General features: G+C 34.3%; 1 protein-coding gene across 4 annotated transcripts in view; it reads left to right on the forward strand.

Annotated features, from left to right (window-relative positions):
* Positions 1 to 25,755, forward strand: part of ATP7 (copper-transporting ATPase 1) — a 101,727-nt gene that overhangs the window by 23,048 nt on the left and 52,924 nt on the right. The window contains exon 1 of one of the 4 annotated variants that reach the window (XM_072525516.1): positions 2,433 to 2,604. The exons of 2 other annotated variants lie outside the window; for them this stretch is intronic. Coding sequence is in view for 1 of the 2 variants with exons in the window: in XM_072525515.1 (XP_072381616.1) it covers positions 21,291 to 21,331 (41 nt within the window). In the remaining variant the exon portion in view is untranslated. Of the gene's footprint in view, positions 1 to 2,432; positions 2,605 to 20,980; positions 21,332 to 25,755 lie in introns of those variants that run through there. One more of the 4 variants, XM_072525515.1, reaches the window with a different exon arrangement.

Here is a 25,755-nt window from a genome sequence, read left to right on the forward strand (position 1 = left end):
TTTTGGCGGAGGTGAGTTATTAGTGCTTCTGTCATTTTTCTTGCGATAGACGCCACTTTTTTTTGAGTATCGTATCGAGTTCCTTCATCGTCGAATATTTGTGGCATCTTCTGTTTCACTCACTTCTAGGCTTTATCATTTTCCATACATTTCCGTGGTTTTCATCTGCTCTTCTGATGATATTGTGCCATTTATTTTCCGTAAGGCTTCTTAGTCTTACTCTCTTTGGTATGCCCTTCTCGTTCTGTTTCTTTCCTTTATGACCTCTTTAAGCTCGTTAGGAATTAATATTCCTCTGTTGTTCGTGAATTCTTTTGGGATGTTGTTTTCTATAGCTTGATGATTTTCTTGATTGATCTTTTATTTTTCTTTCCATTTCTTCTGTGGATTCGAATAAGCTCTTAATGTCCATTTCGTTTAGCTGTTTTCTGTAATTTGGTCAATTTGCTTCTTTGCAGTTTAATACACTCGCGATCATAAAATCCGGGTCACCTTGAAAATCACCGATATTTCATTTTTAACGAGCTTTATCGTAAATAATAATAACACAAATACAAACTAATGCATGTTTCTGGGAATTGTTGTCGACTTAGCGGTTTCCTTTGCAACAAAGAATTTCAATAGTGCCGATTTCGCGGGAAAGCGCACACTTCCCAAAATGAACGGTACCTGTAACTGCCGCTTGTTTTAAATGTCTCATTTGTGCTTCGACTTTCTGTTCAAACGCAACGAACAAACGTTTATTATTGCCACCACTAGTGTTTATTAGTGCCATTATTAGTGTTTATTATTGTTTATTTTTTGCCAAAAGTACCCTTGACTGTCGTTGAAACGACACAAATTGTTGCACTTTGAAAGACGGTCACACTCAACGGCAAGTCGCAAGAACTGTTGGCGTAAGCCTTTCTTCGGTTCAACGAGTGAATCAACGCTTTCAGGAGAAGGGTTTGCTATCCAGACGACCTGGCTCTGGACGAAGAAGAATGACCACGGTACGAGATGACCGTTTTCTTTTGTTTCCGGCTTTACGAAACCGGACCTCAACTGCGATTATGCATCGAAATCGTCTACAGGAAGTACGAAATCACAATGTTAGCGCTGCAACAGTCAGGAGAAGACTTCGTTCTTTTGGACTATCATCTCGGGTAACGGCTACAGGACCGCCACTTCGCCTGGCGCATCGAGTTGCACGACAAGCTTTTGCTCGACAATACGTGCATTGGGGAATTAACGATTGGAGTAAAGAGTTATTCTCAGATGAATCGCGTTTCGGCCTAACTGGATCCGATGGACGTGTAAGAGTTTGGAGGAGAACCGGTGAATGATTTTCACAAGCTTGTATTGCTCCAAGAATGCCATTTGGTGGAGGCTCGGTCATGGCTTGGGGAGGTGTATCTTCCGACTTCCGCACAGAATTACCCTTCATCGAAAATGGGTCCTTAACTGCACGAAGGGACATTGCGGAGATTCTGGAAGACCAAGTTATGCATACCATGACAAGGCTTGGAGAAAACACACGGTTTTTATGCAGAACAACGCTCGAACACACGTTGCCACGATCAGTATGCAATACTTGGACGAGGTTGGAATTACGAGGTTACCCTGACCAGCTAGGTCTCCGGACCTGAATCCTATCGAATATATCTGGGACGATTTGAAAAGACGTATTCAACCCCTAACATCTCCTCCTAACAACGGACAGGAGCTTAAGGATCTGTTAGTGAGAGAGTGGAATAACATACCACAACATGTAATCCAGAGAAAAATTGAGAGTATGCCCCGTCGTCTGCAAGAGGTCATTAGAGCAAGTGGAGGCAATACACGATATTAGTCATTGAAATTTCACTGACATTTTACCACGTTCTGTATTTTCCATTTTTTTCGTATGTCTGTTTTATCAACAATTTGGTTCGTTTTCTGCTTTTTCAATAAAAACAATAAAAAACCGTTTTTTTTTCTTTCAAAACAAACATTGATGACAAATAAAAAATACGTTAGCCTAAAAAAAGGTTATTACTGCACCAGAGGCAAAAATATTCCAGAAACTTAAAATTTTCAAGGTCACCCGGATTTTATGATCGCGAGTGTATTTTTACAGGTTCATTTTTGGCAGAATTCGAAAATATTTTTCTTTTTGCTCAGTTTATACTTAAGTACTTCTAGACTCTTTTAGATCGTGATCATCGTCATAGTAGTCAATCGAATGTATTTTCTAACGTGATCCCTTTAAACAGTTTATGGTTTTTTAATATTAAAAACACAATAGATATTATTTTAAAACTGAAAACAATAACTTCGAAAACAAAAATATACTGCTACACAATATCAGTTATCAGTGGGAATAGTGGTATTGCGGCTGATTTGAGGATAATATGCTTTGTGTTTCGTGAGATATTAAAAATGTATAGTGAGGTTTCAGCCGCCATGTTAAAACGATGATATTTTCTTTGTCTGTTCCATTATTTGCGAATTAGAGACTGTGGAGAACTGTATCTTCGGAGGATTTATAATCATCTCATTCTTTATGCCAATAACTTTACTCATCATAAATTTAGTTGTAACGTTTCCCAGAGTTGACTAGAAGGCTGCGGTATAAATAGTAAGGTTGGTATATATTTTCAATAATTCAATTTAACATCATGTTTTAAGGTTTGTTATGATTTTATGTAAATCTAGCTGAAACATGTCGAAAAATTAATATTTCAAACACCGTTTCAAAGTGATCTGCAAATCAGAGAGTATCCATAGAGAAAAGTGTTGTCGCTGAATTTCTAATTCCTCATTCCTCATGGTATTTTCAATCATTCTACTTGTGGATAATAAATTTATTTTCACATTTAGACAGAATTAATTAGTGAGAAGGTTTTGGTATAATTAGTAAACTCGGTCGGTATTTTCAATAATGCAATGAATACTTTTTACGATTTTATAAAAATGCCGTGCTGAAAACCTACTAAAAAAGCTTCATTAAGTCTACTCATTTCAAAAAATATATTCATCATAACAATTACTTAGATAAGGAGTTAAAAAAATATTTAAAAATGATAAATGTGTACTTATTAAATATTTGGCTTGTTTGCTCGCATAAACTTTTTTTTATTCATTTGTGCACACGATTTAACAACAATATTTAATTGCTATTTACTATTTGTGCTGGGAATAAGCCACAATTTTACGTTAAAATAACTTTATTTCACTTTTCGACTTCCACTTCGGACAAAATACAGAACATTAATAAATTAAACAAATTTTGTTTTTGTTAAAAGATAAAAAAATTCTTCTAATAACTTAATGCTATCTGACTCATTCATATTGACAATTCAGAAATATATATTATACATTAAAAAGTAGACGACTTTAAAATGATATTGGCAATATTTTTGAGTTGCGTTCCTGGGACGACTTTATTGAAAGATAGTTCATTCGATTACATCTACTGTGGTCTATGAGTACGATTCAGCCCCAGTATAGCTTGCATTTGTCGTTTTCAAATATTTTGTCAAGGACGTATTGATAATAAGGGAGATGGTTATTTTGGAGAAGTCCCAGTTTGTTTTCTTCATGAAGAATATTTACTATTGAGTAATGCAGTTCAACAAACGCCTGTCATCCCCGACACCATGTTGGATGGTTTCTTGGGCTTGACATCAATATCAGCATTTGTCGTTTTGGACCTAAGGTCCTTTGACAATATACTTTAGGTAGTTCAGTAGTCATTTTTGGTTGGAATAAACTGATACTGAATGGCAAGTAGAAACTCTTTGTCCCGGGAAACATCTTTCTTGATGTCCACCAATAATTCGACACTGCATTGTCGATATGTTCTTAGCAAATGTCGCCCATGCATAGGTTTACTCATCCAGGTGCGAAATTTTTCTTACTTAGAAATGTGGTTTATGCACATTTCTTGTTCCCTCAGTTTAACCGACATTGTGTCATATAGTTGTGTCATGTAATTGCACGATGTAAAGTAGATGTCCTGCATCCTGCTTCTGAAAATAGATATTTAAATTAGCAACTGGTTTATCCAGTTGCTCACGTATATACACAAGTCTCCTTCCCTGTATTCCCCGTTCTCTGTATTGCACTGCGTGGACGATGTAATACAAAATGAGTAACTAAGCGCATAATAAGCACCCATATTTAATGCTTTTAACAAATTTTAAGATATAACAGATTTGGCTGTCTTACTCTTCGTACGAACTCGGAAGTTAGTTCGTTTTCAATTTCTTGATGGTCAATTTTTCGCGCTTGCTTTACTCCGAGATATTTATACATATAATTTTCACCCATTGTCTCGATGTTTTGGCCATTTTGCATATCGAATCCTCCAAGCTGAACCTCTCCTCTGACGACATTTCAAACACGGCACCTGTCTAGTCCAAAGTGCATACTGATATTATTTGAGAACGTTTCTACAGTTTTTAGCATCTGATCTAGATGGTTTCGAGTCTTCTTCTTCAAGTGCCATCTCCGCGGCGGAGGTCGGCAATCATCATAGCTATTCGGACATTTGAGACGGCTGCTCTGAAAAGTTCATTTCATGTACATCCTTACCACTCTCTCAGGTTGCGCAGCCATGACATTCTACGCCTCCCTATGCTTCTCTTTCCTTGGATCTTTCCCTGCATAATCAGTTGGAGCAAGGTGTATTTCTCTCTACGTGTAATATGTCCGAGATATTCAAATTTTCTTGTTTTAATTGTATTTAAAATTTATATTTCTTTATTCATCCTTCTCAGAACCTCTTTGTTTGTGACGTGTTCTGTCCACGATATTTTCAGAATTCTTCTATACACCCACAGCTCGAATGATTTCAGTTTTTTCATTGATGTCGCATTCAAGGTCCAAGATTCCATTCCATCAAACAAAGTCGAAAAAACATAGCACCTCGCCAACCTAACTCTTAGTTCCAATTTTAAATCCCTTGTACATAGCACTCTTCTGATTTTGTTGAAATTCGCTCTAGCCTTTTCTATTCTGATTTTGATCTCCTGAATGTAATCTTTTGTGGAGTTAATCATTGTTCCCAGATATGCATATTCGTCCACTTGTTCGACGTTGGTTCCGTTTATTAGAAAATTCTCGTTATTTCTTTGAGTTTTCGATATTCTCATAAATTTCGTCTTCTTGACGTTCATTGTTAGACCGTACTCTTTTCCATACTCCGCTATTCTGGTCACCAGTCTCTGAAGATCTTCAATATTTTCGGCTAAGATCACAGTGTCGTCCGCATATCTAATGTTGTTAATGGGAACTCCATTTACCTTTATTCCGGCTGTTACACCCTCAAGAGCTTTTTTCAGGATCTCTTCGGAGTATGCATTAAAAATAATTGGCGACAATACGCATCCATGTCTCACTCCACGTCTAATTTCAATTTCTTCTGACAGCTGTTCGGTAACACGTACTTTTGCTTGCTGTTTATAGTATAAATTTGATATGATCCTGAGGTCGTTGTAGTCAATCTTCTTTGTTTTCAGGACATTCATTAATTGTTCATGTCGTACTTTATCGAATGCTTTATTATAGCCAGTAATATTTATTATGATGATGACATTGACATAATAGGGCGTAGCAAGCGAGATGTTGAGCAATATCTCCTAGAATTGGAAACAGCGGCGAAACAGGTCGGTCTAGTCATCAACGAAGACAAAACCAAGTACATGTTGGTTACAAAGGATCCGATAGCAAATGAGGAACGAGAAACAGTTTTTGGAAGTCATACCTTTGGACGTGTTGACAACTTCACGTACCTTGGGTCGCTATTGACTGCTACCAATAAAACAAGCGAAGAAATCAAAAGACGAATAAATCTTACAAATAGGGCATACTATGGACTCCAAAAGCATTTCCACTCAAGAAACATTCAAAGAAGAACTAAAATTATTATATACAAAACATTGCTGAGGCCGGTCCTCACATATGGAGCAGAAACATGGACTCTAACGCAGAAAGATGAAAGACTTTTGGGAATATTTGAGCGTAAAATACTCCGTAAAATATTTGGAGCTATAAACGACCAAGGGCAGTGGCGCAGAAGATATAATTTTGAATTGTATCAGCTCTTTGATGAGCCAGATGTCATAACGTTCATTAAAACACAGCGAGATGGGCTGGACACATAATACGAATGCCAGAAAATACGATTGCTAAAAAGCTAACCACAGAAACACCTGTAGGAAGAAGAAGCAAAGGCCGACCGCGAATTAGGTGGTTAGATGGAGTTGAAACCGACTTACGGATATTAAAAATCAGAAGATGGCAACATGTTGCCAGAAACCGAACAGAATGGCGACGAATCTTAGAGCAGGCCAAGATCCACAGAGGATTGTCGAGCCAAAGATGATGATGAATATTTATTATAGTCAATAAAACATGCTTATATATCTTGATTGACGTCCAGGCATCTTTGTATCAGTATATTAAGTGAAAAAAGAGCTTCACGCGTTCCTAGGCCTTTGCAAAAATCAAATTGTGTATCATTAACGTCTATGTCCAGTTTGTGATATATTCGGTTATGGATGACTTTTAGTAGTAACTTTAGCACATGAGACATCAAGCTAATGGTGCGGTAATCGCTACATTCTCTTGCGTTTTTCTTTTTGGGGAGACAAAAATCGACGTTAACCACTCTTTGGGTAATACGCCTGAACTATAAATTTGGTTCAAGAGTGTCACTAAAACATCAATGTGCTTCTCATCTGGAATTTTTAGGATTTCTATAGGAAGCATGTCAGATCCAGGGCTTTTCCCACTCTTCATTGTTTTTAATGCGTGTAATATTTCTTCTTTTGTAATATATGGACCTTTTTCTTTTGACGTAAGTTCTATGTGCTCCAGATCTCATCTTTCATCATCGAACAGTCCGTCGATATATTCTGCCCGTCTTTGTACTTTCTCTTCCGTCTGTGTTATAGTAGTCCTGTGTCTATCCAGAAGTGCACCAGTGGGATTCTGTTTTCTTAGTCTTGCCAGTTCTTAAACTATCTTGTGTTCTTATGAGAATCGTAAAAAATAGCAAAAATCAAGCAATGTTAATTTAAAACGTAAAAATCCATTAGACCTCATATAAAAATAGGGATGGAAAAACATTGGTTCGAGTATTGGTGCTTAAATTCTGATATATTAAAGTTAAATTATTTGTCTAACATAAAACATTGTTTGTATTAAAAGTATTTAGATATAAGATTACTTTTACTTTTTCGCTTTTATCAGCACAATGTTTTGTGTTTTTACACTTTTCACCAAATATTTAATCATTCACACTGTATATTACGCAATTATTTCCTTATCAGTCTTTCGAATTATTTCATCACCAATAATATTGGTGTTTATCGCCATGCCAATAAAAATTGTTAAAACGACTAATATTAAAATAGTTTTTGAATGATTTATACGATGGTTTTACAATGTAACAGCTTTGTGAATAATATTTATGATTAACAGAAAGTTCAAGCAGCTATTTCATTATTACTATGTTTGGTCTGTATGCGTATTATTCACACAACATTTTAACTAACAAACTATAAACAAAGGCATAAAAACATTAAATTAACCAACAACGAGAAGCCAATATTATAAATAGGTTCTATCTTTCTAGGCAGCCGAAAACATTCATCTTTGGATGTTTTCTAATATGTCATTCTGTTGCAATATGTACTAAAAGTGCATAGAGTTCACCAAAATTCACCCTTGCATACGGACTAATGCTCTAACCACAGAGGAATTACGCTTCTAAATGCAGCGTATAAAATGTTTTCTACAGTACTATGTCACCGTATGGCACCATATGCAAAACGGTTAGTAGAAAAATGCCAGGTTGGTTTCAGATGTAAATCAACAATTCATCAGATTGCAACCCTGAAACAAATTTTAGAAAAAACACTGGAATATGGCATTGATACTCATCACATGTCTATAGACTACAAAGCAGCCTAACGACTCTGTGAATAGAGAAGAAATATTCAAAGCAATGAAATAGCTGGGAATACCAAATCAGTTGGTAAATTTAACAAAACTAACTCTTGAAAAAGTAGAATATAGAATACGGATTCAGGGTCAATTGTCTAAACCTTTTAAAACAAAAAAAAAACGGGTGTGGCAGTCCAGTGGGACTGCCGGTAGAAGTTATACTTCTATACATGCGTTCTTCGTTACAAATTTATATGGGAGTCAATTTGCACAATTATGTAATGCTATATGTAAGAGAGAGCAGAAAGAGAAAAAGAATTAGGTATACAGGTATATGGTGCATCGTTTGCTGTATATAAACATTTGACCTGTAATAGGAGTATAGTAAGTAAATGAAGGATTGAATCAATATTTTAATGAAAATGTATATTTTTATTTTCATATATGTATAAAAGAAGTTGAATGCAAAAATTTTTTTTTATACATACTCTGCAGTAAAATTCATTGATAATTTTGTTATTAATATAAAAATACAATACAATACACTGCCACATAATTCAATATGATAATACAATACAAATTAAAATACAATATTCATAAGTATTTAAAATAACAATATACATAACTTACGCATATGTTAAATTTATCATGATAATAATATTAATAAAAAATAATAATATTAATAAATATTAAATATGTTTACAAAAGAAACATTTTTATTCTCGAGAGAGAAAATATATCTTCTGTCTCTCTCTTACCTATATATTACCTACATATGTAATGATTTTGCCGATTCACTCAATAATATACGAATATACACAAATTTCCAACGTCGAACGCGCGTATAGAAGTATAACTTCAAAACCAACAACTGGGATTTTAATAAGGAAGGCCCTGTCTCCTGTATACTGTTCAATCTGGTTCTGGAAAAAGTAATACGTATGTCACAAATCACAACCATTGGTCCTTAATGGGACGGTACCTATCTGACCCACAAGCTATAATCAACCACCCCTCCCCACCGCAGGACATAGCGAATGGGGGGACTTTTGGATTGAGCGTTACTTTGGATGACCTGGGTAATGGGATATCCTCTGTTTTACTTTGTGTGGTTAGGCCACCTTTTTTGTCTCTGTAGGTGGAAATTTCTAAAAACCGTACCAGGTTAAACCATCTCTAGGGATGGCTGGCGTGTGTTGGATTCAGGGTAGAGGAGTACATCCGAGCCCATTTCTCCTTAGAAGAAGGGGGTTCTGCAAACAGATGCCTTCCTGTTATCCTGCCTACCAACTATAATCACCGTCTCCTACTTGTGCGCAGTTCGGAGCACTACCTTCTCTTATCTATATCTTATATCTGTGGTTGGTCCGGTTGGTTAGACCACCTAATTTTAGGGGTAGCTAGAGGAGCTTTTTTCCCTATGACTGATTGAATTTATTATTTGACTTGAGTCCTGAGGGGAGTCTTTATGTTTGTGCCTTAGAATTCACTTGATGTGGTTGCATCGTTGGCATAACTGCTGTAACAGAGGGTGGTTAGTGAAGATTAAGATGAAATAATAATAGAAAGAAAGTAGCAATGGGTGGGTGGGCACTCCCAGGAGTTACGGCCATCACACACCTCGTGTATATATTTTTTTGGGTTTTATCTGTTACAGTATAACTGGTTAGTGATATAAAACAAAACTAAATAAAAGAAATAAGATAATATAGGGATTTTTTTTTCTGTTACTGCGGACGTTATGTTATTTTAATGATCTCATGAGAAGTCTATAAAATGGCAAAAATCGCACAACGTTTATTTAACACCTTTATAAAAACTAACATTATTTGCGGCAAAATGCAAAAATTAGATATGAAAGCTGCACTCTTCACATTTAAAATGCAATTTGATTTTTGTCGATTTCACACTGATCAAAAGATATCGAATTTTTACCGCCGAGTTGATCTTCTTCTTCTTAGAGTGCCATATCCCTAGGAACGTCGGCGACTACCATGCTTATAATATTTTTATATTGATCTCGGTCTTGCGCTACGTGTAGCAATTGGTCCGCTGTCAAACCTGTCCACTGCCGCAAATTCCTCAACCAAGAGAGTTTCTTCCGTCCTATCCATTTCTTTCCTTCGATTTTACCGTTGAGAATACCGCCGAGTTGATACAAATTTAATATAAAATTGATTTCGCGCTCGTAACTGACATTCAAAACCGCCGGTCGTTTCAAATGTTGTGTCTGAGAGAACGTGAGAACGAGGTAACTACCCAAAAAGCACTATTAACATTTTTGTTCAACATTATCTCAGCATCATTTTTTATTCTAAACCTTTTTTTCTACCGTGCACATATTCTTGGTAAATTTCGATTTTTTTCTTCCCCCCCCCCCTACGAGGGGGGTTTTAGGGACAGGAGTAGTAAACTTTATTGCATCTTTTTTGGGTCGCAAAATTGACATTCTCAGCAAAATTCAGCTCGTTCGTATGATTTTTAGAGTTTCAATGGCATTTTCGTCTCTGACAACTGGCGCATAAATAAATTAATTTATTTATAAAAAAAAGGTAAAGCATCTTGGGGATTGGGTGATGCATTTTTGAGTTATTGTAGTATAGTATTTTTTGTATAAAAATGCGTACACGTCACTCAAGATTTACGACGTCAGAACCCCACAGCGTTGCTAAACATCATAATAGTTAGTAAGTGAGGAATTTTTAAAATGTCATCTATTTATCAAACTATTATATAACAGTAAATACACTTACATTTTAATATAAAATTATATATTCTAAATTTTAAACTTACCTCTATTTAGAGCATTAATAGTAAAAACGTCCCACCATTATTTCTTATTCAAAATAATCTATCTTATATGAAAGCTTATCAGCTTTCTACAGACTATTTAGTTGTTTTGGCATAGCACAATTTCAATACACAACAATAATTAGTTTTTAAAACTATTAATCTAAATTTAATATACATTTATAAATACAATTTATTAATATATATTATATTATGATCAAATTATGCAAGAAATCAAAAAATAAACAAAATTTTTACTCTAAAAAAGCGGCAACACTTTATACACTTTTGCCACACGCTGAACTGTCAATAAAATTTGAAGTATTCCTGTATCAGTTGCGTATAATTGTCTAATCTATTTAATATATATATATATATATATATATATATATATATATATATATATATATATATATATACCCGGTATTTAGGCGTTCGACGCCCTTCCGGTAGGGATCTATGGAGGAGTATCACCTAGCCGCAAGCCCTTATCTCTTGCCGTACTGCTCCACCATAGGCCGATCAGATCAATCTATTTAATTCAAATTATTATTTTGTGGAATATTGGACTTAAAGAGTTATTTCATAAAATTCATAAAATTCCCAATATAATGATGATTACATTTTTCTGATTAATATACAATGTTGACGCCTATGAAAGATCGAGCAGTTCCGTATGGGTTTCGTATTATTAGCTGTGTTAGGAAAATTTGAACTCTAAGGTTGACGTTCTGGAAATTTTAAATATAAGTGACGTCACTTTATATAAATTGTGACATACACGCATTTTTATATGAAAAATACTATATATATTATAAATATCTTAAAGCGATAATTGAAACAAATTGATCCAGAAAATATAGGCTGCACAGATGACGAGATTGAGGTGGTTTCGACTCAATTATTTACTATCGGTATTAAGAACGCGATAAATGAAGATGAAAACTATTCGGCAGCGTAAGAAGCTCTAACAACTTAAGTTGGCCGTTCTTTATTTACAATTTTATATGTGTGCGTGTCTATTTCAACTGCATAATATGTTATAAAGCTTAAAATTGTGTAGTTTAAAAAAGTTATGTTGTTTTTGTTTCCGTGAAACCTAACCTAACCTAAACTAATAAAAAATGTGTAAATAAAAATAATATTTTGGCGTTATGTATGTCAAAACTTTTAATTTCCCTTATTTAAATGAACTTCGAAAGAACTTCGAAATAATTTTCCTCTGTAATTTTTATTGTTACAACTTTTGTATTTCACCAACAATATTAATGTGTATGCATATTTAGTTTTATTCTGAAAACCTTGTATAAATAAATAACCTCTTGAAAATCGAGATTAAGTTTTTTACCAAGTTCGAGGTCGCATATATTTGCGCGATGTTTACCTGGTGTCTGCAAAAATTGACGACAACGATCCGTAGATGGAATTTCCATTTTACCATAATAGTTCTTAGAGAGCTTTTAATTTATTGTTTATGGAATATACAATTTTATACTTTGTCTCTCGGTTAATTTCATACATTTACGGTTTTTATTTTAAATTGTAAGTATTATTGATACAATCTTAAACTCATTATTACGTCCTTGCCTTTATCGGTAAGGGGTTGACTTCTTCACAGATCTACAGTAACTCCATACTCAGCAACTCTTTAGAGAATTTATTTTTAAATGTCCAACATCTAGTGCCGTACATCATACATACATAAATAACATAGAACTCGCAGATGAGAACATGATTAAAACAGATAATTTTAAAAATCAAAGATAATTATGCGTGCAAGGCCTGCCGCCTAAAAATGAACCGAAAAAAACTAAATTTATGATAATCACAAAAAATAATTATGTGTAAGGATCTCTTACAGTGAACAATACACTTATATAGTAGAGTTTGAGTAAATATAAATATTTGAGCAGCTTTTTCACCAAAACTCTAGCTAGACCAGTTACTGGAACTAAAAGCGCGAAAGCGCGCTTCAAATACTAATCCCAGAATTCAAGATCACGAATGCTAAGGTGCTATCCTTTATTAACCTTGCTTTACTTTAATTTATATTTAAATGGGAATAAGCCACAATTAAAGGTTAAAATACGTTTATTGACGTTTCAATTTCCACTTCGGAAATCGTTCTCGAACAGAATAGAGGTAAACAGAATAGAAGTGTGACACGTAGACAGAGGTACGCAGAGATCATCTAACCTAATACATTTACCATCTTAAGACACACTTTGACCTTTGACCATGTTAATTTCGTATGCGTGAAATAATCAATTACGGCGGGGAAGCTGTACTGGTAGATAAATTTAACGACTTCGTTAGGACTCTTTTAGTCTAGTGATACAGTTTTGAGAGTTCAGTTCTTTGTTCTTAAGCATTCCCGTTTTGGCAATGTCTTTACGTTTTATTTTTATCGTAACATATTCATTGCCCCTCCCCTTTTCATCGATACCTTACACATTGTTGTACGTTGAGCCGTTTCGACGTTACAAGCTTAGTGCCCTTTTGGTGTGTTTATGCGTTTGATTTTTATCTCAACCCCCTGCGCTTTCCAACGATACCCTTCACGTCACGATCCGACGAGCCGTCGCGCCTCCACCACAAAAAGAGACAAAAATGACCAGAATCGACCTTAGAGTTTCTTATGGAGATTTACATTGGAAAATGACAGATTTTGGGCCAGTTTTCTTGTCGCTCTTTTACTAACTCTTGTTTTGTTTCTATTGATTTACATTAAATATTAATTTGTTTTGTTGTGTAATCCACTTTTGCAATAATTATGTGACCGATTTGATTTAAAATGGATTCAGGATTTTTTTATACTTCGGCAACTATGTCAACTTCGATCTCTGTCAATGATAATGACGTGCAACGGTAAGTAAATTAGATGGACTGTACATTTAAGCTTAGGAAAATATCATAAATTAGTAAAGAAAACCATCACACACCAACAGATATCTAAATTACAAATCAAACAACATCAATATTAAAAAGTGAATCCTTAAATCCTTATATATGATAGAACCAATATTACGGGTTCTAACGAAAATTTGTTCTTAGAGGAGAAACATGTTTTATTAAAAAATGATTACCCCTTGTCGTTTATAAATAAGTAATTTTTAAGAATGGGCTGAATGGAACAGAACAACTTAGAACGGGATCCTATAAAATTCACAAGGAATAATACGAGGAAAATAATACCACACATAAAAGGATTATCGTAAAAACTTAAAACGATAGGAAATAAATTCGTAAATAAATTGAAAAATAAATAAATAAATATTAATAAAAACATATCGAACATCACCTAAGGCCTACTCCAAGGTGACTGGGCACTCTGAAGTCTGCTACCGTGATGGTCCAAATGAGACAGCACGCAATCATGATCACATCAGCGTATGTCTGACCACAGGATCTGGTCCTTAAAGAAGACCTTAATGCCATGTTAAATACAGACATAATGGTAGATTATATATTTACAACATGCTGTAAACGAGCTTGTAAATGGATGCATACAGTGTAAAATTGAAGTAGGTAAATCGCGAGAAATCCCAGGCCGTAATATTTAAAAAGAAGAAAATCTCCGATTAGTACCACCAAGTTTCGACTCCCAAATTGAATAGACAATAGACCAACGAAGCTATATATCTGGCAGTCTCGTTATACATAGGAATAACATTTAAATCCTATGTAACTAACACTATAAAGGCAAAACACATACAAGTCAAGATTGGAGGATTAGTGAAAAAGCTAGCAAACTATCATTTAAAACTAAATCCAGACTGATATACAGCATACAGCGCGACATCATGAACAGCACACAGCGCAAATAAAGAAAACGATAGAAAATCGCCTCACTCTACCCCAAACAAATAAGAAGAAGACAGAAACAAGGTAAATATCCCATTACCCAGAGCATTCATACAAAGTAGTAGTCCCCGACGGTAAAACAGAAGTCTTCATCCTGACACGTCGTGTGTGAGGGATGGAGGAGCATCTGGGGAGCATTGAGTCGGAGAGGATTCGTCTCTGGCTGACAGGTAAAGATAGTTCAAACACTCCTGACCATGGAGCTGCGCAAAGGCGGAGTCAAGTTCACGCAAAGGCAGAAAGGTTCTATTGTAAGTGGAATTATACAGTGCATAGTACAATGCGTTTCGCATGGAAGTGGGGACTAAAGCAAATTTCGTCTACTGCGCCGTGGTCAGGAGTGCTTGCACTATCTCTATCAATCCTCCTTACAAGTTATGGATTTTCGAATTTTCTCTACGGATATCTCCCGAGGCGGAGAACAGTATACTATTGTGTTTGTCTTCTATTATAATTAATGGATCTCACTGATCTACTAAAACCCAATGGAGTCTTCTCTTCTTCACGTGCCATCTCCGCGACGGAGGTTGGCAATCATCATGGCTATTCTGATCTTAGATTCTGCTGCTCTGAATAGTTCAATTGATGTGCATCCGTACCATTCCCTCAAGTTACGCAACCATGAGATGGAGTATGGAGTAATTTTCACTATTAAATAATTGATCAAATAATTAAAGGAAAGACACGTTTGTCTTTATTTCTAATAAATTAAAAAAAAATGTGAAGTATAGGCAGAGTTATTTTATTTCCGTTGTTAAAATTATTGCCAATTAACATTTTTTTATTTTTATTAAAAATGCTATTCTTATAATACTTATTCTATTTAGAAAGTTAAATAAAGAACAAATAGTAAATTAAACGGAATACCCGACATTTCATTCTTCATTGGAGAAAGTTTGGTAAAAATAAACAACTGAACTAGATAATATTTTATTTTCAATAGTTACGAGTAAAGATAATGTTGTTTATACAGGGACGGAAGAGAATGAAGTCATTGGATTTATCGAAATTATATTTAATATTTAATTTTAAATATCGCTAATATTAAAGATACTGCAATCGAAATAATAAAATGACTAGTGGGAGAAAATTTTATAATAAATAGTACGCATGCACGCGGGACGTCCTGTCCCGACTGAGTCTTTGTCGCAATTTACAGGATTGCGAAAAAGTCAGGCAACAAGGCTTTATCTTTGAAACGAATTAACTTAAAATTATGAAATTTTGGGATACTAAATGACATTGTATTCTACATGTTTTACAAGATAATTTAAATTTGTATAACGTCATTATTTCCGGTATCGCCGCCATCTTGATTTTTTTTTAAATAGCAACGTAGGTTAAGTGATATGTCAAAGAAAAGCTTATTTCATCCACTTTTCAAAAATGATAGTAACTTGACGCAATAATAAATAATTAACCAAATAATGAAGGAACTTTGTTAAAAATATTAATTTTTTACACATGGTATTTTACATCTCATAACATTAGTATACGATTGAACTAAATTGTTTCTTTGCAGTAAGTGCTCAAATTGTTGTCCATTTGTTTGTTGACAATGATACAATCTATCGTGAAAGCTGCAAATAGAATTGTTACTAATTTCTACAGTAATTAACTGCGTTTCACGATGTATTCGATCTTTTAATTCATTAAGGTTAGTTGGTCTGTTAATAAAAACGCAGTTTTTTAAGTAACCCCACAGAAAAAACTCAAGTTGTGTCAAATCGGGTGATCTTGCTGGCCATTCTTATACCTTTTCGACCAATCCATCTCTGAGGTAAAATTGTATTTAAATATTTCCTAACGTTCCTTTGTACGACATAAACATTTAATGAATGTCCTGAAATCAAAGAAGATTGACTACAACGACCTCAGGATCATATCAAATTTATACTATAGACAGCGAGTAAAAGTACGTGTTAACGAACAGCTGTCAGAAGAAATTGAAATTAGATGTGGAGTAAGACAGGGATGCGTATTGTCGCCAATTCTTTTCAATGCCTACTCCGAAGAGGTCCTGAAAAAAGCTCTTGAGGGTGAAACAGCTAGAATAAAGGTAAATGCGGACGACACTGTGATCTTAGCCGAAAACATTGAAGATCTTCAGAGACTGGTGACCAGAATAGCAGAGTATGGAAAAGAGTATGGTCTAACAATGAATGTCAAGAAGACGAAATTTATGAGAATATCGAAAACTCAAAGAAATAACGAGAATCTTCTAATAAACGAAACCAACGTCGAACAAGTGGACAAATATGCATACCTGGGAACAATAATTAACTCCACAAATTATTACAATCAGGAGATAAAAATAAGAATAGAAAAGGCTAGAGCAAATTTCAACAAAATGAGAAGAGTTCTATGTACCAGGGATTTAAAACTGGAACTAAGAGTTAGGTTGGCGAGGTGCTATGTTTTTTCGACTTTATTTTATGGAATGGAATCTTGGACCTTGAATGCGACATCAATGAAAAAACTGGAATCATTTGAGCTGTGGGTGTACAGAAGAATTCTGAAAATATCATGGACAGAACACGTCACAAACAAAGAGGTTCTCGGAAGGATGAACAAAGAAATGGAAATTTTAAATTCAATAAAAACAAGAAAATTAGAATATCTCGGACATATTACACGTGGAGAGAAATACACCTTGCTCCAACTGATTATGCAGGGAAAGATCCAAGGAAAGAGAAGCATAGGGAGGCGTAGAATGTCATGGCTGCGCAACCTGAGAGAGTGGTACGGATGTACATCAAATATGAACTTTTCAGAGCAGCCGTCTCAAAAGTCCGAATAGCTATGATGATTGCCGACCTCCGCCGCGGAGATGGCACTTGAAGAAGAACGTTCCTTTGATAATGTGGAAGTGCACCATCTTGTTGAAAATATACATTCACGTTTGGAAACAAACGGTTGATTTCAGGTATAATTTGATTTTGGAGAAGGTCGAGATATTTGGCTCAGGTCAGCGTACCTTCAATAAAAAATGACCAATTAAATGGTTTTTACCAAACCATCCCAGACATTAATTTTGTCTGGATATTGTGTATGAATCTCCTCCATGCAGTGCGGATTACAATGTGACCAGTATCGAGAATTATGCCTTGTCACATGACCATTTAAACAGCATGTCGCTTCATTATTGAATACAACAAAATCTAAAAAAAATGTGTTGCGTCTTTATTTTCTCTGTTACCCTTTCACAAAATTCTAATCGACGATCAAAATCATTTTCAGATAATTGTTAGTGGGTCTCAATTTTGTATGGATGAAATTTATGTGCATGTAAAATGAACTGTACACACTTCTACTAATATCATGATTTTTTGCCAGTTCACAGACACTTTAGGATTCTCCTGAACAGGATATCTAAAATTTTATCGTCATTAGTTGCTGTTTTCGGTCTACCAGACCTTGGACGATCTTTTATACTACCAGTTTCATCAAATTTCTTTATTATTCTGGATACTATTGATTGATATTGATATACCTATAGGAGGGAGTTCAGGGTTTAAATCGTTAAAAAGATTACTTGCTTCTTCATACGTTCGTTTCTGATCACCAAATCCGACTAATATGAGTACTTGAATGCTTTCTTTTTCTGATAAATTTGCGATTATTCTATTACTTTTTAAAGTCTGTAGGTATCAATTTTAAATAGTCAGTTTTGAAAGTTGTCAGAAGTCAGAAAAGTTGATGAATTGAATATTTTTAACGTTTCTCCAATTATTTGGTTAATTATTTATTATTGCATCAAGTTACTATGATTTTTGATAAGAAGATGAAATAAGCTTTTCTTTGACATATCACTTAACCTACGTTGCTATTAAAAAAAATCATATACTGGAAACGGTGACGTCATACAAACTTGAATTATCTTATATTTATGGTTTTTCTTTGTTTATCTGTTTCATCTGGAATTCTTCTGTATTATTTACCCTTAGCTGTTTGATGTATTTTTCTAGTTGTATGAGCTTTTACATTTAATACTGAGGTTTTCCATCTTTTCCTCACGAGTATGTATTTGATTTGATTTTTATGTTCTTTCTTTGGAATAGTCCATGTTGAGAGCCTTCTAGGGTAGTGTTTAGAAAGTGTATTTATAATCACTAGATTGTCTTCACTGGCAAACTGTAGGAGACGTTCTTCTTGGTTGTTTCTAATGCCCAAGCCAAATGACCCGACAATATCTCTCAAATGTGGTTCATTTTCAGATTTTCCAGCCTTGGCGTTAAAGTCTCCAATAATATACACTGCCTCTTTTTGTTGAATTCTCCTCAAGATCATGATGACGGTATTAGATTTTTGTTTCGATACAGGGCGGCAGCGACAGGCCGCTTATACGTATTTCGACCTCTTTAGGTCTTTTCAGAGCGGTATAGCCACTGCTCTGAATCCAAACAAAAATCTTTCCCATCCTAGACAATAGTTATCAAAATAACTATATACGGACGTAACTACGCCATCTAAAAACAAAAAGAGAAATCTAACGATTTCTACCTGGCTAAACCGAATTCAAATTTTTACCACTGTGCCTTCTAAAACTTGCAAAGCAAACAGCTTGATAAATTACTCGGCAAGGGAATCTAAAAATTGCAGAATATGCAGAAATGTAAATGTAAAACATGCAGAATATAATGCCATTTATTATCCCAAAATTTCATAATTTTAATTTTATTCATTTCAAAGATAAAACCTTGTTGCCAGACTTTATCGCAACCCTGTACATATTATACGTACTATGCGAAAAATTCCCAATAAATATTGACATTTATTAAAATTTTGTAATAATAGTACCTACACAATAAATTTCAAAATCAACTATGTTAATAATCAATTACAAAATTTTAACAATTGTAAATATTTATTAGTGTCAAGAGTGTGGCGAGCTGCCGCCGCGGTGGCCTAAACATCGAGTGGACGCGCATAATTTAGAATTAAAAAATAACAGTCTAAATAAATTGAAATTAAGCTCTTCAGAAACTGAATATTTAAACTTCAATTTAAGGACTTGGTAACTTCAATAATAATAATTTACATGAGTTTTCAAGCCTCGAAAATTCGTATTTTCGCATTTTTCAGCTTTTAAATCGCCGATAACTCGAAAACTGTCAACTGTCAAGAAAAAATGACAACAGACTTTTTTTTTAAATGATCCAAAAAAAGGTAAACACATCAGAAACATTTTTCCTACTGGTGCGGTCTCACAACATGGACTAACCTTAAATTCTTTCCTATACAGTATACTTAGCACCTGTAAAAAATACAGTTTTTCTGGCTTATCCTGTAGGTTTGCTTATCGCAAGGATACCGTATTCGACGTCCACGAATAGTTCTAGAACATCTTGCTCATGCTTAGTAAGGAAATGTGACATTACAGTTCTAGAAAAACGTCGTAATCACGCACAGTAAAGAGATGTTGCTAAAAGAAAAGCTGAGTTAGGAATTTGTAGGAGTACTTGTAGCTCTGGAGATTCAAAAATATCATCTAGCGACTCAGCTGATGCATTAACAACGGTGCAGTAATCTTGGTAACCTTTATTACTAAACTCACAGCTATTTGGATATTAAACTGAAGAAGTGAATATATGATTCGGTAGTAAACTACTCGTTTACTCAAACATATTAAACTGATCGTTCAGTGATCGATATTATATGTTATCTTCTTCTTCTTCCTATGCCGTCCCCATTAACGAAGGTTGGCGACCACATTTTTAAAAGCTTCTCTGTCTTTTGCAACGTGTAATAATTCGTCTACAGTCATGTTTGTCCAGTCTCGAATATTTCGCAGCCATGACTTCCTCTTTCTACCTATTCCCTTTTTGCCATCGACTCTACCCTGCATGATGACCTGCAGAAGACTATATTTATTATTTCTCAGTATGTGTCCAAGTATGTGTCCAAAGTATGCCGTCATACCTTGTATATACCTTTATTATGTGTTATAGTGGCAAATAATTTCAGTAGACATTACTAAAGACTATTTTCTATGTTCATGTACTTGTAAACTGAAATATTATTACAAATATCTAAAATTAAATAACAATTAAAAGAGGTTTCTCAAGTTTCAGAGGAAAATAATTAAATTGAGGGTGTCAGGCTTTATTACGAAACATTGTATTTTCTGTTTATACCCAATTTGATAATACTGGAAGTAGATAAATGTGTTACGCTGTGGTCTAACCAGATTTGAAATCGTCATTTCCTTTATGTTTTAATATTTAGTATTGAAATAATTATTTTTCTTGAATAATATCTTTAGATCAATACAGATTCTTGTTTAAAAGACATAAAAATAACCAATTAACTTGTTGCAGCAAATTATGCAAATGACGGATTTCCCCGTCACTACTTAAATTATGTCGAAGTCGACTTTCAACTTCATTAGGTGGTCGTATTTATACAGTTTATTCACTTCAGCCAGTATGGTAAAATATATTTCTTTTCAAAACAAAGTAGTAAACTAAATGCCCAATTAAAAATAGTCCACGTTTGCTCAGTCTGTCGCATGGACTTATCTAAATTGCCGATGATAAACTTACTGGAATTGTATTTTGACATCTAATGTTGTTCGTACAATCGTACATCAGTTAAATAAGATATTTGGTTCAGTTCGGTGCGAAGGTGAACGTAAACGCTCGCTATCTATGGTTTTCAGTAGTTCGGCTGTTGAAGTGTATTGGTGCTTAAAATTTGTGTAATTTTCAATAGAGTGAACTATGTCGGACGAGATACCGTTGTTGGACGATGATGATGAAGGGTACTAAAACATTTCATTTATATTTATTATAAATCTTAATTATGTCATGTAAAAAATCCTGGGTGAAATTATTATCACATTACGTTATTCAAACAATAAATTACGATTATCATATGAGTTATATGTTGCTCTGGAAATTGTAACTTCTTTCATTTAAGTCCTTTTTTATTATAGGGACATATTAGCACATTTTGATTCTTTTTTATGATTTTTGGTGTTTTCCTGCTTTTTATTGGGGAATGGATCTAGTAATCCGCAGTCATATTTCCAACCACACACATACTGCTTTTTATTTTTCTTCATTCTTTCCTGTCTTTCACTTTCTTACCCGTATCTTGTATCTTCATATCTTTTATGTCTTCTTCTATTGGTTCCGTCTGGCGTATTGGAAGTAGTCGAGTTAAGAGGATCAGGGAGATTAGGATTATAAAAATTCGGTACTATATTTTCTAAGAATTTATTTTAAAATACAAACTATTACCTATTAATTATTACAGATTTTTAAAAGAAACATTTTTTAACAAATGTCCATCTAGATATTACTTATGCCCCATATATCCCAGTCAAGGAAGAAAAAAAGCTGAAAAAATCTTATACAGGTATTTAAAGGATCTAAAATGTATATGAGGGATAGTTGATGAAAACTACATGAATACTTACAGTTGACTTTGCTTTATTTTTTTTTATTAACAATCGTAAAGAGTGAAAAAAATATTTTTCGCCGTCTTTACTACTCTATTTATTATCATTCGGCTTATATGATCGTTCCATTCTACTCTTCTATTTCTTACCCGGTTTTTGATGTTCTCCAGCTTGCATCTACGTCGTAGATCTGATTCTAGCTCTGTCCCACATTATCTTACCATCAATTTTTCAAGTGTTTTCATCTCTGTTGTTTCTAATAACCTTTTTGTCCTCTCTGTGTCAGGTCGTGTTTCTGCCCCGTACGTATGTCATTATTGATCTGATGACAGTTTTGTAAATTCTGCCTTTCATTTCTTTCCCAATATTTTTATTTCCCCATATTGTTTCATTCAGATAGCCTGCGGCTCTGTTTGCTCTATTTATTCACTTGTTCTTCCACTTCAGTTTTGAGCTTTCCGTAGGTAGATAATGGGATGCCTAGATATTTAAACTCCATCACTTGTTCTATTATCTGACCTTCCAGCTCCAATTTACATCTTAGTAAATTTACTGTTATAACCATGCATTTTGTATTTTTTGGGGAAATTAACATGTTAAATTTTCTGGCGGTTATATTAAATTGGTGCAGCATACGTTGTAAATCATCTTCACTTTGAGAGAGTAGTATCGTGTCGTCTGCATAGCAGATTATTTTAAGTTGTTTTTCTCCCATTTGGTATCCTTTTTTTAGTTCTTACTTTTTTTATTATTTCATCCATAATCAGGTTGAACAATAGAGGACTTAGGGAATCTCCCAGTCTTATAACATTGCCAGCTTCAATAGAGTCGGTTAGTTCTTCTTCTACTTTTACTTTTATTGTATTGTTTTGGTAGATATTCGCGATCGTTTTGATTATTCCTAGAGGTATCTCTCCTGCATACAATAAGTGGATAACGTCCTTTAATTTGACCCGGTCAAATGCCTCTTGAGATCCACGAAACATATATATATATATATATATATATATATATATATATATATATATATATATATATATATATATATGCCGGTTTGTTGTATTGCATTGATTTCTCTTGCACTTGCCTTATTATAAATATAGCGTCGGTGCATGATCTTCTCGACCTAAAACCTTGTTCACAAGGAAACTAAGTTCCTGTAGTTGGCTGTATACCATATATTAAAAAAAAAATTGAAGAGAGGTATAAGGATGCTTGATCTCCATTCTTGAGGAATTCTGATTTGTTCTATTATTTTTTGGATTAGTTTTAATAGTTGTTTGGTCAGATCTGGTTCTCCGTACTTTGGGAGTTCGTTTGGTATTCTGTTCTCTCCAGGTGATTTTCTAATTTAAGTTTCCAAATTAAAATACATAAACAAATGGATGAGATAATTGCAAAAAACTCTTATTTTGTAGCTGTAATTTATAAATGTTAATAACTTTGTTTTTTGCATAATGATATGTAACATAACCACTCAACATTGTGGCAGTTGATCAGTCATTAAAGTGTGCTAAATTTCAAACAGATCGACTAAATACCTTATAAGTTATTCATTTTGTTTATCCCGGAGAGCTTTAAACAACTGTAGGTATTTGCGCAAACAGTCACCCTAGAGGTATTTAGTAAATTGCAATCGATTCTTGCAGGTTTAATTTTTAAGTTAAAGTAATTTTTTAGTAAAAAAAATTTACAACATTTTATTATTTTTTTTTATTAAAAAACAGTTTCAAAAAGTAACATTGATATTTTTTATGTCACACGCTTATGATTAGGTTCAATAAAAAGCTGAAAGAAACATAATTGAAAAAAAACAGAATGTTATATGACCAATATCAAGAAACAAGCCGAGATATTACAGCGGAAAGTTGTGCCTTCCACTTTTCCCTGAGGGTACTTTACGAGTACCATCACCTTAACGGGTTATAACTTTTTACTTCTTCCCTGTATATGCCACTTATAAGTTGGGTAATAAAATTTACATCTTTATTTAGAATCTGTTCAATTTTCAGCTCTTAATGTTAATAAACAATGGAAATATGATTAAAAAAAAATGCTATCTTGTTTCCTATTGATCATAGAAGGTTCTGTTTTTCATTGGAAAGTGTGTTTCTTCACCAGCTTTTCATTACCAGCGTGTGACAAAAAATGTCAAACTTTATTTTAAATGTTTATAAGCTAAAAAGTCAGCTTTTTCGAACTATTTTTTAATAACAAGTTTAATAAAATGTATTGGGGACTCAATATCTACCTATTCCCTTTTTGCCATCGACTCTACCCTACGTGATGACCTGCAGAAGATTATATTTATCATTCCTCAGTATGTGTCCAAGGTATGCAGTCTTGCGTACTTTTATTGTTCTCAACAATTTTTTGTCTTGACCCATCCTTGTCAGCACTTCCTCATTGGTGACTCTGGCAGTCCATGGAATTCTCAACATTCTCCGGTATATTCAAAGTTCAAAGGCTTCAAGCTTCTTAACTATTTGCGCTTTTAATGTTCATGTTTCTATCTCGTACAATAGTTGCGATCAGACGTAACATTCAACAAACCTCAGTCTCAGCGCAGTATTCAGATTTTTGTCACAGAACAATTGCTTGAATTTTAAGAACGCTGCCCTTGCCATTTCTATTCCTACCCTGATCTCTTGGTCTGGATCTAATTCTGTGTTGATGTAAGCTCCCAGATATTTATATTTTGTCACTCTCTCTATTTGCTGTCCACCAAGAGTTGTGTGTGCTGTTGGTTTCTTTTGACTGTGGACTTAATCCATTAGCCGAACTAAAACACCAAGAGTTAGTTGTTCATTCTTTATTGGACTCCTTGATACTATCATAAATTTGGTCTTATCTGTGTTGATGTCAAGTCCCATTTGAATGCATTCACTATTTATTGCATCTAGTAAAGTTTGTAGTTCTTCTATACTCTCAGCCATAATTACCGTGTCATCTGCAAATCTCATGGTGTTTATGATTTCTCCACCAATTCTTATTCCCTCTTTTCTTTCCCATAAGGCTTTTCTGAAAATGACCTGTGAGTACACGTTGAAAAGCGTCGGAGACAAGACGCATCCTTGCCTAACCACTAACCCCTCTCGCAATCACCTTTACTACTGCTTTCTGGTTCCAGTATATAGCCTTAATAAACTCAATATCTTTTTTGTCTAAATTGATGTATTTTAATTCATCTATTAACTTCATATGCTGCACTCGATCAAAGATCTTCCTAAAGTCTATGAAGCATACATATGCACTCTTGTTATATTCCCGATATTTCTGCAAGAGTACCGTCAACGCAAATAATGCCTCTCTTGTACCCATGCCTCCTCTGAAGCCAAACTGCGTTTCATCTATCTGCTCCTCACATTTCTTATAAATTCGGTTTTGAACAATTTTCAAGAGAACCTTTAAAGGGTAACACATTTGGCTTATCAATCTATAGTCATTACATGATTTGGGATTGTTGTTTTTTGGTAGAGGTAAAAATATCGATTTAGCCATTCTTCCGGGGTGTTTCCCTCTACATATATGTGGTAGAGAATTCGGGTGAGTCTCTTTATATTACCGTCAACTAAGGCTCTTAACAGTTCAACTGGAATTTGATCGGAACCCGGTGCTTTTTCTTGTTTTGCATTCTGTAGGGCATTCTTTACTTCTGAGGGTAAAATTTGTAGGTATTGTTCTTCTTCACCTACATCTTGTTCATTTTTCCTCTCGTCATGAAACAGATGGATTATATATTCTTCCCATACTTCCTTTATTTTACTCTCTTCAGTAAGTAT

The sequence above is a fragment of the Diabrotica undecimpunctata genome, chromosome 3 (assembly GCF_040954645.1).
Source record: "Diabrotica undecimpunctata isolate CICGRU chromosome 3, icDiaUnde3, whole genome shotgun sequence".
NCBI lineage: Eukaryota > Metazoa > Arthropoda > Insecta > Coleoptera > Chrysomelidae > Diabrotica > Diabrotica undecimpunctata.